This window comes from Impatiens glandulifera, chromosome 5 (assembly GCF_907164915.1).
Source record: "Impatiens glandulifera chromosome 5, dImpGla2.1, whole genome shotgun sequence".
Classification (NCBI taxonomy): Eukaryota; Viridiplantae; Streptophyta; class Magnoliopsida; order Ericales; family Balsaminaceae; genus Impatiens; species Impatiens glandulifera.
Window position 1 is genome coordinate 4,872,740 of NC_061866.1, and position 17,040 is coordinate 4,889,779.

The 17,040-nt window shown below is 28.8% G+C and overlaps 2 protein-coding genes across 2 annotated transcripts; one reads left to right on the forward strand and one right to left on the reverse strand.

Moving 5' to 3' along the window:
* Positions 1-10,218: 10,218 nt before the first annotated feature.
* On the forward strand, positions 10,219-11,985 carry LOC124940298 (probable E3 ubiquitin-protein ligase LOG2). Its single transcript, XM_047480807.1, has 4 exons — positions 10,219-10,338; positions 10,427-11,015; positions 11,099-11,600; positions 11,695-11,985. Exons 2-4 carry the CDS (start codon positions 10,579-10,581, stop codon positions 11,836-11,838), a joined length of 1,083 nt encoding a protein of 360 aa, XP_047336763.1. The 5' UTR covers positions 10,219-10,338; positions 10,427-10,578; the 3' UTR covers positions 11,839-11,985.
* Positions 11,986-12,297: 312 nt separating this feature from the next.
* On the reverse strand, positions 12,298-15,921 carry LOC124938052 (dnaJ protein P58IPK homolog). Its single transcript, XM_047478419.1, has 9 exons — positions 15,673-15,921; positions 14,908-15,073; positions 14,148-14,349; positions 13,912-14,072; positions 13,732-13,825; positions 13,436-13,648; positions 13,246-13,326; positions 12,826-13,044; positions 12,298-12,740 (listed from the first exon to the last, which is right to left on the reverse strand). Exons 1-9 carry the CDS (start codon positions 15,800-15,802, stop codon positions 12,567-12,569), a joined length of 1,440 nt encoding a protein of 479 aa, XP_047334375.1. The 5' UTR covers positions 15,803-15,921; the 3' UTR covers positions 12,298-12,566.
* Positions 15,922-17,040: the final 1,119 nt, after the last annotated feature.

The window sequence follows — 17,040 nt, forward strand, 5'->3', positions numbered from 1 at the left end:
AAAATAATAGTTATTATAAAAGTGAAAATAAATTTTAATTACCTGCGGTAAGACTCTTGTGAATGAATGAGATAAATGTGAAGACTAAAAAGAAAAAAATAAATAAATAAAAATTTAAAGAAAATTTGAAGACTAAAAAAAGAAGAGATTAAGAGTTAAAGAAATGGTGTAGAATGAATGAAGAAAAAGATGATGAGTGAGTGAAAGAAATGGTGAATAATGAAGAGAAAATGAAGGAATAATGAAAGAATTAAAAAAGAGACACGTAAATTAGATTAAATGAAGAAGATAGGTTAGATGAAGAGTCATTTAAGTATATATGTTATGAATTATGGTTTGTTTTAGTGGCCCTTCATATGGCTTTAAAAAGAAAGAGAGAGAAACAAAAAGTATTATTTGAATTTTGAGTTTTAATATTAAATAAATAAAAATATATATTATATATATGAGGCTCGAAAAAACTCGACAAGTCATCGAGTAAGTATTATATGAGCTCGAGCTCGACTCGAATATTAAACGAGTCGGCTCGAACTCGGTCAAAGTCAAGCTCTAGTCGAGATTTGACTGAGCGGCTCGCGAGTGACTCACGAGCAGCTTGACTCATTTACAACCCTACACCCCACAACCATGGTCCCCCGCTTAAACTCAAAACGTTTCTAGATGGAATCGAACCCGTAACCTTTTGGTTAAGTCAACTCTTACTACTGGGCTACATTGGTGGAGGTAAAATATGACAACGGATTAAGTATGTAGCCCATAAAAACACTTAACCATTTAATCAAGCGCAGAACTTGCCGCTTGACGGGCTCGAATCCAAGATAGTATCCGCCTCTTATTACCGCTAGGGCTGCAAATGAGTCAAGCCTAACTCAAACTAGCTTGAGCTCAAGCTCGACTCGATTTAGTATTTAATAACTCAGCTCGAACTTGAGCTTGAACGAGTTTATAAATTTGAGCTCGAACTAGACTCGACTATTTATCTACAAGTTTGACTCGACTCGAAATGTTTGAACAAAAAATAAATTTTCAAACTCAAGCTCGAACTCGAGTTAGAACTCAAGCTCCAACTCGAACTTGAGTTCAACTCAAACCAAATTTATTTGCAAAATTAAAATATCAAATTTTTATGTATATTAAACATTTAAAGTATGATATTTCAAAATTAAAATATGAAACAATTATAACTATTTAAAATTCCAAAACATAATAATTCAAAACATTAAATCACCATTACTAAATAAAATTATAAAACATAAAATTCAAAAATCAAAGTACAAAACTATATAAACTATTTTAATATTCAATATATTAATCTTTTTTTAACTAATGTTTTAATATTACAACTACTTGTATTCAATAATATGGAATGTTTAATCTTAAAAATAATTTATATAAAAAATAAATGTTAAAACAAATAACTAAATTTAACTAACGACAACAAAATTTTTTGAAATGGGTTCTCTTAAAAAAAAAAAAAAAGTGAAAAATCAATTAAATATATTTTATATCCATAATATTTATTTTTATTATATATAATATATTAATCTTTTTTTATCTCTTTTATTATTATATATAATATATTTTTATTATAAATAATATATTAACTATTTTTATTTCTTTCTATAATAAATTAATTATTATATCTTTAATATTTACTTTTATTATATATAATATATTAATATTTTTTTATCTCTTTCAATATTATATATAATATACTTTTATTATATATAATTTATTAAACTTTTTTTTTTTAATTTTTTTTATCATCAATCAGTGTTATATATACATAGAATAATGAAGCATATTTAAAAAAATATATAAGCATTAATACATAAAATATGTTTTTCCTTTCTTTTCCTTTGTTACTGAATTTTATTAAAATAAAAAGAAATCAAAGTTATCTAAAATAAAAAAATAATAGTTATATTAAAATAAAAAGAAATCAAATAAAAGTGAAAAATAATTTTTAATTAACTAGAGGACTCTTGTGAATGAATGAGATCAATGAAAAAGAAGAAAATGAATAAATGAAAAGTTAAAAAAAATTTGAAGACTAAAAAAAGAAGAACTAAAGAAATGGTATAGAATGAAGAAAAGATGAAGAGTGAAAGAAATGGTGAAGAGTGAAATAATTGAAGAAGAGACACGTAAATTATATCTCGAGCTAGGGCAGCCCACTTCCCAAGGTAGCCCAATTATTTCAAGTACTGAGATGTTTATTCCAATTTATTGCATTTTTTTAAAAAAAGATTATAGCTTAGTGGTTTAATATAAAATTTTAGAGTTTTTATTTGGTTATGGGTTCAAACCTCACTAAAACCATTATTTTTTATCAAAATTTTAAACTATACATAGGGCAATAAAAAATATAGACAAATTTTTTCTTCTGTGGATGGGGTAGCCCAAAATTCAGGGTCGGCCCTGATGAAGAGTCACGTGATATGTTAGGAATTATGATTTTATTTTAGGGATTGTGGGCCTTCATATGGGCTTTAAAGAGAAAGAGGGAGAAACAAAAAAATATTATTTGAATTTTTAGTTTTAATATTAAATAAATAAAAATATATATTATATATATGAGGCTCGAAAAAACTCGACAAGACATCGAACAAACATTATATGAGCTCGAGTTCGACTCGAATATTAAACGAGTCGGCTCGAGCTCGGCTCGAACTCAATCAAAGTCAAGCTCAAATCGAGCTTTGACCGAGCGGCTCGCGAGTGACTCACGAGCATCTTGACTCATTTGCAGCCCTAATTGTCGCTAAGGTACCCCAAATTTACCGTTACTTGATGAATGTAGTTAGGGATGATCCCAAATTCGAATAACCTTAGTTCGGCCATCCTTGTCTAATTTAGAGTCCCTATTGCATCGAAGTTGACATTGGTGTGAAATTTATGTAACAAGATTTTCATTTTGACTATAGAATTACTTTGAATAAGGGTTATGTCAAACTTCATAACTTTTTGTTGTCTCAAGCAATATCACTCATTGTTAGTGTCGGTCCTGAGATTTGGGCTGCCTCAGCCTCGGGTAGAAAAAAATCAATATTTTTGTTGTTGCTCTAAGTCTAATTTAAAAAATGGATTAAAAAAAAAACTTTGGGTGAGATTTGAAATATTTACATATGTTTCACCACTAAGGTACAACACTTTTTGTTTAAAATTATAACAAATTTAATAAAATATCTTACTAATTTAATAATTGGGCTGCCCTGGGAGTGGGCTTCCCTAACCCAAGAGCTTGTCGGGCTTATCCCGGCCCTACTCATTGTGAATGTGTTTGATGAAATGTTCTCTTATATGATGCTTAGTTTGAAAAATATTTTCTTCAGATTTTTTGTTCCTTATGTGAAGTCAATTAACATCCACATTTTAAAACTAAGTCTAATCTTACCCACATTCACATACAAAATTATTAGTTTTTTTTTCAAATAAATATAACTAATTAGCTATTTATCTTGTGACGAGGGATCAAAATTTAACATCCACATGAGAATGGATTAACCAACCTGAAGTATTTTAATCTTTGTCATTATAAATTATAACTCTCTCGGGTACTCTATGACCCAATTTGAAAACGTCCACATCCGAAACTAGATCTGAATTTGAGAAAAAAATATTATATACTTTAATTATTTATATATTAACAAATTTAATAACATTTATCCTTTTAAACATTTATTCCGATTTTAAGTATTTTCAAACCTTCTTTTATATATTTTTTTTGTTTTACTTTAGCTTTCTAAAGACATATTAATTAAACTGATTTCATTTAATTTGGTATTATAAACAAGTTGAGGAGTTTGCTGTATTATATATATTGTATATGCTCTTTTATCTTCATTATAAAAAATGTCCACATTTTAAGTGAATGTGCTGTCCTTTTCCAAAAATATAAATTTTAATAAAATTACAGGGGTTGGTATTTTTTTAAATTGAGATTCTCTCTAATAAGTTGGGTCATTGTGCTTGTGCCATAATACCCTCGTGAGAAGTCAAAAGAGACACAGACCCGACCCGACCCGAATGTAACAGAGGAGCTGATCTGATTTTAAATGGACCACAGAGATAATGATGATTAAAAAAATATATTTACATCCGTGAGAAGTCACAAGGGACTTAATTCAGTATCTGACTTTTTTTCATTAACATTGATTCAATTATCATATTGTTATTTAAAAATTACATAATATTTGATTTTATTCTTTTTATTAACAAACAAATTTGAAATACATCTATAGTTAACTTTATAATTTAATATATTTAAGTTAAATATAGTTTTAAAACTTTTTTAATATAATTTTTGTTTTTTAATTATTTTTAATATATTTTGACTAAAATATTTTTTGTTTCAGTGTTTTTATTCAATATTTAATTTAATAATATATATTTTAAATAATATAAACATTTTTTATACAGTAATGTTATAAATTGAATATAATAAAATATTTATAAACTACTTAAAACATATTAAAATACAATGTTAAATAAATTATTGAACTAATAATATTAAAATAAAAGACTAATATAACATGAAAATAAAAAATAATTAATTAATTTAACACTATATTTTAAATAGTTCATTAATATTTAAAAGTTTAATTTATGATATTTATTGTATATTAAAAAATCATTTATATTATTATAAGAAATATATGTTATTAAATAAATAAAAAGTTAAGCTTTATCATGTGTAAATTTTAAATTGAGTGAAATAAAAGATAAGAATAAATTTATTTTTATCGTTTAGGATACTCCAAACTTAATCACTACTGATCAGCAGTGAATGTAGTTAGAGATGATCACAAATTCGAATAATCTTATTTCGGTCATCCTTGTCTGATTTGGAGTCCCTGTTGCATCGAATTTAACATTGGTGTGGATTTATGTAACAAGATTTTCATTTTGACCATAGAATTACTTTGAATAAGGGTTATGCCAATCTTCACAACTTTTGGTTGTCTCAAGCAATATCACTCATTATGCATTTGTTTGATGAAGGGTTCTTTTATTTGTTGGCTTAGTTTGAAAGTTATTTTCCTCAGATTTTTTGTTTTTATTACGTGAAGTCAATTAATATCCACATTTGAAAACCAAGTCTAATCTTACCCATATTCACATACGAAATTATTAGTTTTTTTTTTCAAATAAATATAACTAATTAGCTATTGATCTTGTGACGTGGAATCAAAATTTAACATCACATGAGAATGGATTAAAGAACATGGATTATTTTAATTTTTGTCATTATAAATTATGATTCTCTTGGGTACTTTATGATCCAATTTGAAAACGCCACGAAATCTGAAATTGAGCCAAAAATATATTATATATTTTAATTATTTATATATTAACAAATTTAATAACATTTATCCATTGAATCGTTACTGGATTTCAGATGTTTCTAAACCTGTTTTTATATATATATATATTTTTGTTTTATTATAGCTCTCTAAAGACAAATTAATTAAACTGATTTCATTTAATTTGGTATACTTATAAATAAGTTGAGGAGTTTGTCGTATTATATACTTGTATATGATCTTTATCTTCATTATAAAAAAAATGTCCACATTTTAAGTGGAATGTGCTGTCCTTTTCCAAAAATATAAATTTTAATAAAAATTACAGGTACGGTGTTGGTATTTTTTTTAATTGAGATCCTCTCTAATAAACCGGGTCACTGTGCTTGTTCCCTAATAAATACATTTTTACCCTCCCATGAGAAGTCAAAAGAGATACAAACCAGACCCGACTGTAATAGAGGAGCTGATCTGATTTTAAATGGACCACAGAGATAATAATGATTCAAAAAAATTATTTACAGTTTTACCTTCCCTGAGAAGTCACTGTAGGAACTTTTAATAGAGTATCTGACTTTTTTTTTTTCATTAACATCAATTGTCATATTTTTATTTAAAAGTTAAATAATATTTGATTTTATTCTTTTTATTAAGAAACAAATTTGAAATACATCTCTAGTTAACTTTATAAATCAATACATCTAAGTTAAATATAGTTTGAAAAATATTTTCTTCAGATTTTTGGTTCCTTATGTGAAGTCAATTAACATCCACATTTGAAAATTAAGCCTAATGTTACTTATATTCACATACAAAATTATTAGTTTTGTTTTTCAAATAAATATAACTAATTAGATGTTGATTTTGTGATGTGGAATCAAAATTTAACATCAACGAACATAGAGTATTTTAATCTTTATCATTATAAATTATGGTTATCTCGGGTACTCTATGACCCAATTTGAAAACGCCCACATCCGGAATTGGATCTGAATTTGAGCCAAAAAAATATTTTATCATTTAATTATTTATATATGAACAAATTTAAAAACATTTTTCCGTTAAAATATTTACTCAGATTTCAGGTATTTCACGGTTTCAGGTATTTTCAAACCTTCTTTTATATTTATTTTTTTTACTTTAACTTTCTAAAGACAAATTAATTAAACTAATTTCATTTAATTTGGTATACTTATAAACAAGTTGAGGAGTTTGTCGTATTATATACATTGTATATGCTCTTTATCTTTATTATGAAAATTGTCCACATTTTAAGTGTAATGTGTTGTCCTTTTCCAAAAATATAAATTTTAATAAAAATCACAGGTGTTAGTATTTTTTTTAATTGAGATTCTCTTTAATAAACTGGGTCACTGTGTGCTTGTGCTCTAATATTTACATTTTTACCCCCTCCCGTTAGAAGTCAAAAGAGACTCAGACCAGACCCGACTGTAATAGAGGAGCTGATCTGATTTTAAATGGACCACAGAGATAATTATGATTCATAAAAATTAATTACATTTTACCTTCCCGTGAAAAGTCAAAAGGGACAAAGACCCAACACTACTGGTAACAGAGTACTGTTATGTTTTTGAATTGAAATCTTATGTTACCAATAAAATCACTCTGCCCTCCCACAGAGATAATGTTAAAAAAACATTATTTACATTTTTACCCCCTCCCTCCCGTTAGAAGTCAAAAGAGACTCAGACCAGACCACTCAGATCAGACCCGACTGTAACAGAGGAGCTGATCTGATTTTAAATGGACCACAGAGATAATTATGATTCAAAAAATTAATTACATTTTTACCTTCCCGTGAAAAAGTCAAAAGGGACATAGACCCGACACTACTGGTAACAGAGGAGCTGATCTGTTTTGGAATTGAAATCTTATGTTACCAACAAAATTACTCTGCCCTCTCACAGAGATAATGTTACAAAAACATTATTTACATTTTTACCCTCAGAAGTCACAAGGGACCCATTGTGAGAAGTCACAAGGGAGAAAATGACTCGACTGTTAATAGAGGAACTGATTTATTTTCATAAACATTGATTCAATTATCCTATTGTTATTTAAAAATTAAACAATATTTGATTTTATTCTTTTTATTAACAAACAAATTGAAATACATCTCTAGTTAACTTTATAAATCAATACATTTAAGTTAAATATAGTTTTAATACTTTTTTAATATAATTTTTGTTTTTAGTTTTTTAATTATTTTTAATATATTTTGACTAAAATATTTCTTGTTTCAGTGTTTTAATTCAATATTTAATTTAATAATATATATTTTAAATAATATAAGCTTTTTATACAGTACATTATAAAGGAATATAATAAAATATTTATGAAATATTTAAAACATATTAAAATACAAGGTTAAATAAACTATTTAACAAACAATATTAAAATAAAAAGACTAATATAACATCAAAATAAAAAATAATTAATTAATTTAACAATATTATTTAAATAATTCATTAATATTTATTAGTTTAATTTATGATATTATTGTATAATAAAAAAACATTTATATTATTTTAATAAATATATATTATTAAATAAAAAAAATTAAACTTTATCATGTGTAAATTTTAAATTTAATGCCACCTTAGTGTTTGCAAACTTATTTTTTGATAATTAATATTTGGTTTATTAGCAGAAAGAGAAATAAAATAATAATGCAACATATCGTTGTCAATTATATTAGACAAAATTAGATTTGTGGGGATTCAAGTACTGGAATACACGTGTAAGTCACTTACAATTTTCAGTTTCGTATTATTATTCTCTACGGTCACATTTATTGATTTTTATTTCTAAAGTTTCAAATATACAGTTTTATGTGTAACATCATTTTTTTAAAATATAAAATTATGTCATATAATGATTTTTTTTGCCTTTTGAAATGTATTTTTTCATTTTTTTAAATAAAGGAGTTTAAATAATGATAAGAAAAATAGTCAACATTTTACATGAGTTGTATTTTTTTTCATTTTAATTAATTTAATAAAAACCACTCCATAATTTATATTAGGATCCATAAACAATTTTACAATAAATATTTTTAATTTTAACTTTAACAAATTTTAATAAGATTGTTATTCTTTTTTCTTAAATGATACTTATTTTATAAAAATAATTAACTAGATCATTCATACTTATATGAATTAAATTAAATTATGATATTTTTATTGATAATCAAATTTAAGATCTTTATTTTTCGGATAAAACTATTCGGATAAAACTATTTTTAGTTGAACTAATATGATGAAATTTAATTAATAAAATTAAAATTTAAGACTTTTAATTTTTTAGATAAAATTTGACAGATTATAATCTAATTTTTTTATGTAAAAAAATAATCATATAGCTTGCTTAATATGGATTATTTTATTTTAATTTAAATAAATTATTTTTATATTAATAATTAAACAAATTAAATAACTTAGATCTTATTTAAATTAATATTCAAAATTAGATCCATAGAAAAAAAACATTAAGTCACGACTAATAAATTAAATTTATAAGATATTTTAAGTTTTAAATTCACATAAACAATACATTTTTTCATCAAAATTTTCATCAAATTTTCGAAGAATTCTATGCGATCAAAATAGTCTTTGTACTTATGTGCCCTCACATCGGGAGTTTGATGTAGTTCTTTTAGTTACATCAAACCCTATTTAGCACATATATCCTTTTGATCATAGAAGATCCGTACTCCAAATTTTCTCCCAAAAGAACTACATCAAAGAAGCCATGCAAATGGGTATCAATAAAAAAGGATATGGGTATCAATCAAAATTCTTGTTTGGATTTGTACTAATAATTAATAACATTTTAAATGAAAAAATAATGGTGATTTTGTACTTTTTTATCTTAAAATAAATAAGTAAAAAAAATGATAGAATGGATTCTTAAAAAGAATAATAATGATTATATTTTTGATTCTCATCATCAAATGTGAGAAGAAGAAGATAGATAGATTTTGAGTGGAGTGGGCATAACAAAATATATATGGTGGCTAGTGGGTCATCAAATTCCCACCTTTGGTTAACTATTATAAGAATGGATTTACAACTTTAATTATTATTAATTTATTCCCTTAATTCAGCAACATTATCTTTGCATTTCCAATCCCAATTTACTTTCCTACTTACACTTAGGGCATGTTTTGATTATGATTTTTTAAATAAATTTGAATTATTTAAAAAGTAAATTTTTTTTTTTATATAAGAATATGAAAAATATTAATATACAATAATAAAATAAATTATTTAAATAATTCTAATGGAACACACCCTTTTTGATTATTTCACGGAGCACATACCTCAAATCACCGATTGATTAAACCAATTTTTGTAGATAAAAAAGAATCCGTGTTACGAGATTTTCCATTCCCCTTTACACGGAGAGACAATACGTCATATTTAATAAAAAAATGTATATTTTTAACCGTTTTGCCCTTTAATGGGAAGTGAAAAAGGAATCCGTAACCAATGATCCTTTCTTATTTGATATTACCTAATTTGTAAAAATTTCAACCACAAACTAACTTATTATTCTATTTGATTAAAATGGTAATTATTCTTTTAATAAAATTAATTATTTATTAAATATTTTAGAAATTTTATTTAAATAATTTCCATTTTTTTAATTAAATACTAATATTGATTTTATAATCAAACTTCTACCAAAATATTTACAGAAAAAAAGTCCCGATTAACTAAATATCTTAAAAAAGATATGATTATAAATAAAAGTATGGTAAATGAATTGAAATTAATAATCACAAATAACTTAATTTAGGTTTTTGTTCGAAATTACAGTAATCAAGAAGAAACAGTAGATGCTTTGAATTCGATAAAGCAGTGTGCTTTATTGAGCACCCTCTCTTCTTTGATCGATATGGTGTAGAGGGTGGAAGCTTTACGCTATTCCATTATAAGGGTTCTTCCCACTCTCTCTCTCTTTCTCTCTCCCCATTATTGCATTTTCTCCATTTTTCTTTCCATCAATTGTATGTAATATGTATTTATATTCCTTCTTTTACCATCTTTGAGCTGTTTGTCTATTTGGGTTTTGATCAAGTTTGTTTTCTTTCACAGATCACAAGTTTTCATCTTTTCAATCGGAAGAAGAAAGAATATAAATCCTATATGAATAGGATTTACGATTGGGTTACTTCATTTCGATTCAGAATTTCGTCTATTTAACTCAATTTCTTTTACGGATCATACGAAAGGAGGAGAATTTCTAGATGGGTAACATCGGAAGTAACGCAAGTAATGGTCGTCGCCGTCAAGGAAGCCGGCGTAACCAACCTCCACCACCTCCACCGATGCAACCCTTACACGATACAATGACGAATCGTTATATGTACTCTGCAACGCCTTACCCAAACCCTAATGGTAATAATCCATATTATCAATACCCTGGTTACCCACCTCCTCCGGCGATCACGATGCCGATGCCGGCTCCTTATGATCATCATCACCACCAACATCATCATAGACCTCCACCGATGTATCCTTGTCCAATGGTGCCTGCACCTGCTCCATATGTTGAACATCAGAAAGCTATGACCATTCGTAACGATGTTAATCTGAAAAGAGAGACTTTGAAAGTTGAACCGGATGAGGATCATCCTGGTTCTTTCCTCGTTGCTTTCACTTTCGATGCCATGGTTGCAGGAAGGTAAAATTCTCATTTTTTCAATTTCTATATCAATTTATCTCTGTTCTTTGTATGTCTAACAAAAGGGTTTCAACTTTTCACAGCATGACAATTATCTTCTTTGCTAAAGAGGGTGATGATTGTGATCTAACTCCGACCAAGGAAGAATCAGTTCCACCAATTATAGTCCCTTTTGAACAAGGGTTAGGGCAGAAATTTAAGCAGCCATCTGGAACTGGTATTGATTTCTCCAAATTTGAAGAATCCGAGTTACTAAAGGAAGGTAACTTGGAAGTATTTCCTCTAGCCATCAAAGCTGAGACTGCTGTTGTCTCGTCAACCGGAGATGATGATGCTAACCAACCATCGTCGAATTCACAAATAACGAATGCAGTATTCGAGAAGGACAAAGGACAGTTTCGAGTGAAGGTGGTTAAACAGATCTTATGGGTGAATGGAATGAGATATGAACTGCATGAGATATATGGGATAGGAGGAAACTCTGTTGAAGGTGATATAGATGATGATGGGAATGATCCCGGGAAAGAATGTGTCATTTGTCTTTCTGAACCTCGAGATACAACCGTTCTTCCCTGCAGACACATGGTATATATAAGTAGTAGTTTTTCTTTGTTTTGGATCATAAAAAACAGTAATGCTGAAACATGATTTGCTTTTGTTGTTGTTGTTGTTGTTGCAGTGTATGTGCAGTGGATGTGCTAAGGTTTTGTCGTTTCAAACAAATAGATGTCCGATTTGTAGGCAGCCTGTGGAGAGATTTTTAGAGATCAAGGTGAATAATGGACCAGAATTGGAAGGTGAAGAAACAACTAATAATCATTGAAATGAAATGAAATGAAAGGTTGTTCTTATTGTTATTGCTGTGGTGGTTTTAAACTCTCAATTTGTTGGTTTTCAATTGCATTCTACTTGTTTGAAGAAGACAAATAAAAAAAGGCTTTGTTAACTATTGTTGGTGTTTCTAGTGTGTCTATATTGTTGTGCTGGTGTTTGATCTTGTGGATTAGATTGGTAAAATTAGCTTAAAAGAGATTTGGACCAAAGTCTCAGTTTGATTCACATTCATACTTGATTAAGCTGATGGAGGTTCGGTTCGGATTAGTAGAGTTGTGCTCAAACTCAAACTGTCTGTAAAAAAACCCTCTTTTGTTTATCATTAGGTAACAGGAATTCAATCATTGTCAAACTGTTTATGTTTTGCTCCAAAGAAGTTGTTCATAGACCATGAGTTATTCAATTTTGAATATAATGTCAATCAACCTTATGGCCCAAAGACTATATCTAACCAATAAAATACTTATAATCACATATTAAAATGACTCAATTTACAAATTCTGTCTCAAAATAGAAAATTCAAATTAACTCAATTCACAAGCAAAATCTGATCAAATTAGACAGTGGAAAAAGAGAATTGAGGTATGTGTATATTCGAGTAATGATGGTTAAAAAACTATACCAACTCCTCAATATGGATGGATCATATATGGAAAATTTGATTATCGGATGATTCTTCTTCTTCTTCTGTCATTTCTATTCCCAACAATCACAATTTCATCCAAAATGGAATCCGCCTCCTCCTCCCCCAGGGAAGCCTCCTTCAAAATGAAAGTTGAATTGCTGTCCACCACCACCAAATGGGTTGAACCCACCACCACCTCCGCCACTCATATCTTCACTATCTTCTCCTCTGTCATATCTAGTACGTTTGTCTTCGTCTCCAAGAATCTGGAATAAATATAAGAATAAGAGAATCATCAAACAAAAAATCCTTTATGCAAATTTATATCCTTAGATTTCAGAAAACACCCACCTCATACGCAGCAGCAATTTCTCGGAATTTCTCTTCAGCTGCTTCTCTATTGTCTACGTTCTTATCTGGATGCCATTGCAGTGCCAGCTTCTTGTATGCTCGTTTTATCTCTGCCATTGATGAAGTCTTTGACACTCCCAAGATCTTGTACCAATCTTTTCGTTTACTTATTTTCAGTGCTTTCTCCGCTCTCATTAATGGCTCACGAATATTCATGTCCTGAACCAATACCAATATATACTGCCATTACTTCTCAAGAACCAAATTATCCCATTTGAAAACATATTTTTAGTCTTGATCTCTTATTGGATCCATAAGAGAAGTAAATTATTGAATCTGTCTCTCTAATCAATCAAAGAGAATAATCGCGATCCAGTAAAGAGAATATTTCAAAATGTTATAGTTAAAAAAAGGTCAAACCTGAGGTGATCTTTCAGCAGCAGATTTTAGATCTGCAACAGCTCCCTCCCAGTCTTCTATTAAAAGTTTTGCTTCACCTCTCTGGAAATCATGTTCATCAGTTAAACTTTCGAGAAATATGTATTTAACCACTCAATCGCAACTCTTAGATAAATTGTTGTCAGTTGTCGAAAAATGAGATGAAGAAAACCTGAACTAAAGCATCAACAAGCTCTTCATCAATGCTAAGAACTTCAGTGCAACTGTTAATGGCATCCTTTCCTCTACCTAGTTTGACTAGGACCTTGCATAAACCAAGGTGAAGGTGTACATTATGTGCAGTATGATTTGGGTCCATGGCAAGAGCTGCTTTATAATCCTCCACAGCAAGACGCAGCTTGCCCTTATCTACATTATCTTCTGCCTGTAAAAGGGATAGACATCAGTTTGTCAGGAGGTCTTACAGACTAATAAGTTCATTTGAGCTCCATTGGCTTTAGTGATTACACTTTTAGTCTTTTTCAGCAGATTCTTTAACCCAAAATAAGCTTTCTTCAGTTCACTATGCTCTGGGTCTGAACGAAGACCTTTTTGATAATGCCTGATGAACCAATGAGAGATTTAGAGTTAGAAGACAAACAAATTATCGTAACAAATAAATTTGTCAAGACAGAAGAAAACACAAACCTGGATGCAACATCATGATCAGCTAAATAATAATAGGCTCTACCACGTAGAAGTAAAGCATCCAGATTATTCTCATCCTCCTTGAGAAGGAATCCAGCTTCAGAGATGACTCTTGAGAAATCTTTAGATGCGAGTAATAATCTAATCTTCAGAAGGTTTGCCTTCACCAGGGAGATTAAATAGGTAAATATAGTGTAACACAAAAGAAGAAATATTCAAGAGCTTATAAGAAATACCCTTGCACATGAAGGGGAAAATACGAGAACAATTTTCTCAACATAATCCAAGGATTTCGTGAAGTCCCCAGAGTCAAACAGATTAGTAGCTGTTTCCAACGCATCCCGAGCCTGTAGTAACTGAGAAAGTTCTTTTTCTGCAGCCGAATTTCCTGGCCTCATCTCCAAATATCTTTTGTAGTTCATCTCTGCATCTTCGTATCTATAATAAGGAATCACTCCCATGAATACATAATCCTTTTTGGTTCATGGACTAAGAGGTAAACACACACACGCGCACAAAATATGGAGAAGGGCAATTGTGTTTTTGATGTCACTAAACAGAATAAAGGCCCGATAAACAATATATGTGATGCATCTAATGTACAAATATTGAAGCTGGTAAAAAATATCCTTGTGATCATAGCGTGTTGACCTTCCCTCCTACGAGATGGATTCCGCAATTTTCCAACCTATCCATCAAACCAAAAACTCCTCTTTCCTACCCTGCCTTGTCTTACGCCTCCTCAAAACTAAGAAACCAATATTGATTCCATTGGCCATGCCAAATACAAAGGTTTCCCACAAAAGAAAGTGAAACTCACTGGCAAAACTTTTGAGTAAATTTCTCATCACATTGACATTTTGAATAAAGTGCATGTCTCAGAGTGCTAGCAATACCAAATAGATATTCTTTGGTAATGTCATGCTATCTCCTAAGACACTCTATTCATATAAAAAAGAAAATACTAAATACAAATTAAGTGGTTGTAAATAAAACCTGCAAAGTTGACGAAGAATAGTCCCACGATTCCAATATGCCTCCGAAAATTTTGGATCTGCCTCAATAGCAGAATTTAGATCATCAAGTGCCTCAGTGTAGCGTTTCATCTTTATGCTCTGTGAAGCTCTTTCAAAGAGCTCAGAAGCCTCACCTGTCTTTCCATCTACAAGAAAAGATATATTAGTGGAGATGTAGAAAATCAATGGGTAAATTTATACCATCTTCAATGTAGGTCAAAATCTTCAGAATTCAACAACTCTATTAATACAAACTTTAACATTTCACCCTCCAAACTGAATATTCAGGAAAAAAAAATTGGTAGGAGACTTATAGACAAATGATGTAATCTGAAGATTTGCAGCTCACTTAGAAGCCAGATTAAGTTAAAATTTATGTCAAACAAAGACAAAAGGGAGTCAGGATTTCAAATTAAGCATTAAACCGTTAAGAGAACGAAATCTGCTTGAATGATACAACACCGATCAATCATGAATTAGTGACTGTTGCGGGTTCTTTCAAGACAAATCAATGTAAATCAACTTTGACATTGTAGCAAAATTGAAAGCTTTCAAAATGCCTTGCAAATTTGTGGCCATAGTTACCATCGTTATCTCAATGAATAGCATGATTTAAGGAATTATACACTTGTAACTCCAAACAAAATCAAATAACGCGAGGAACACATTCAGCTGAATGAATGAGATGAAATGATTAAGTTGGATAAGAAGCAAAAATAAAACAGATTAAGTGATCATTCGCTACCTGGGGCAGAGACAAGAGGCTGGAGTAGCAAAATCTGACAAACAAAAACGAAGTGAAGGATGAAAATCGAGCAGAAGGTTCCCCTCCAAGCTACAAAATCCATGGCGGCTACGAAACCTAAAAGCTTCATCTATTCTTCTATATCCACATAAAGATACGGCTTATTATGTAAAAATTACAAATTCGAATCTTCTTCGAGTAATTTGAACTAGGGTTTGATGTTCTTTAACAAAAACAAAAAGAGAAAAACAGATCTGTTCAAATTTCTCGGAATAACAGTTCATAGTGGTAGCGGAAAATGGAAAAACACTTGACATGTCATTACACGTTACACAGCCTGTAGTATAATTACACGTGTACGATTCCAACGATAATCATAATGCCACGTCGGACTTCTACCTCAAATAAGAAATAGTCTGGTTAACTACATTATTATCATTAATCCATAATAAATGTAAAATAATGGAGAAATTCTTACTATTAAAAAACATAAGTCATTAAATGACTAAACCCACAAATTCGGTGGTGGAGATATGATTAGGGCTACAAATGAGTTGAGTTGAGTTGTTTAAAGTAGATTGAGTTCGAGTGAAATTAAATATTTATTAGCTCGAACTCGAGCTCAAACGAGTTTATAAATTTAAGCTCGAAAAACTTGAATTGAAATTAAATTTTTAAGCTCTAACTCAAACCAAAGTTTATTTTCAAAACAAAAATATGAAACTTAGGTCTAGTTCGATTTGAGTTATTTTAATAACTAAAACAAAATCAAACATCATTTCACTCTCCTCTCATCCATCACATCATTCAATTCATTAACCAAAATACTAAAATACCCCATATTTTAAATTATTATATTTTATTTATTTATATATATTAATGCCTTTTAAATCTTTTTACTAAAAATAATTATTACCTCATCAAAATCATTAACACTCATTATATTTTTATTCCTCTAAGTTATTCAAATAACCTCAATCCAAACATGGTTTTATATAATTGAATTTATTAATACTCGAATGAAATAATATGAAAAAATGAAGTGACGGAAGATTGTTTGTAAATAAATGAGAAATGGTGAAAAGAGAATAATGCTTATAAATAAGTTAAAAATATATGATACGATTGTTATAATATATTATTATTATTATATAATATATTCATTAGATATATTTATGAAATAACAATAATATAATATATTCTAACAATGAGGAATAAAGTTTTTAATTTTGAATTTTTGGGACAATAGGATATTAATGTTATACAAAATATTTGTTATAGAGTTTGAGAGTGTGAGATGATACAGCTAAATCTAAATGAAAAAAAGGGAAAAAATAACTTTTGTTCATAGATCCTCTTAAAGAAATG

What these genes read in the sequence shown, in the direction of transcription:
- LOC124940298 (XM_047480807.1), top strand. Translation starts at nt 10,579, where the DNA reads ATGGGTAACATCGGAAGTAACGCAAGTAATGGTCGTCGCCGTCAAGGA. An exon ending in GATGCCATGGTTGCAGGAAG is followed by an intron (nt 11,016 to 11,098) that starts GTAAAATTCTCA and finishes AACTTTTCACAG; the next exon opens with CATGACAATTATCTTCTTTG. An exon ending in TTCTTCCCTGCAGACACATG is followed by an intron (nt 11,601 to 11,694) that starts GTATATATAAGT and finishes TTGTTGTTGCAG; the next exon opens with TGTATGTGCAGTGGATGTGC.
- LOC124938052 (XM_047478419.1), bottom strand. Translation starts at nt 15,802, where the DNA reads ATGAAGCTTTTAGGTTTCGTAGCCGCCATGGATTTTGTAGCTTGGAGG. An exon ending in ATTCTTCGTCAACTTTGCAG is followed by an intron (nt 14,350 to 14,907) that starts GTTTTATTTACA and finishes TCCTTATTATAG; the next exon opens with ATACGAAGATGCAGAGATGA. An exon ending in TTTCCCCTTCATGTGCAAGG is followed by an intron (nt 14,073 to 14,147) that starts GTATTTCTTATA and finishes TCCCTGGTGAAG; the next exon opens with GCAAACCTTCTGAAGATTAG.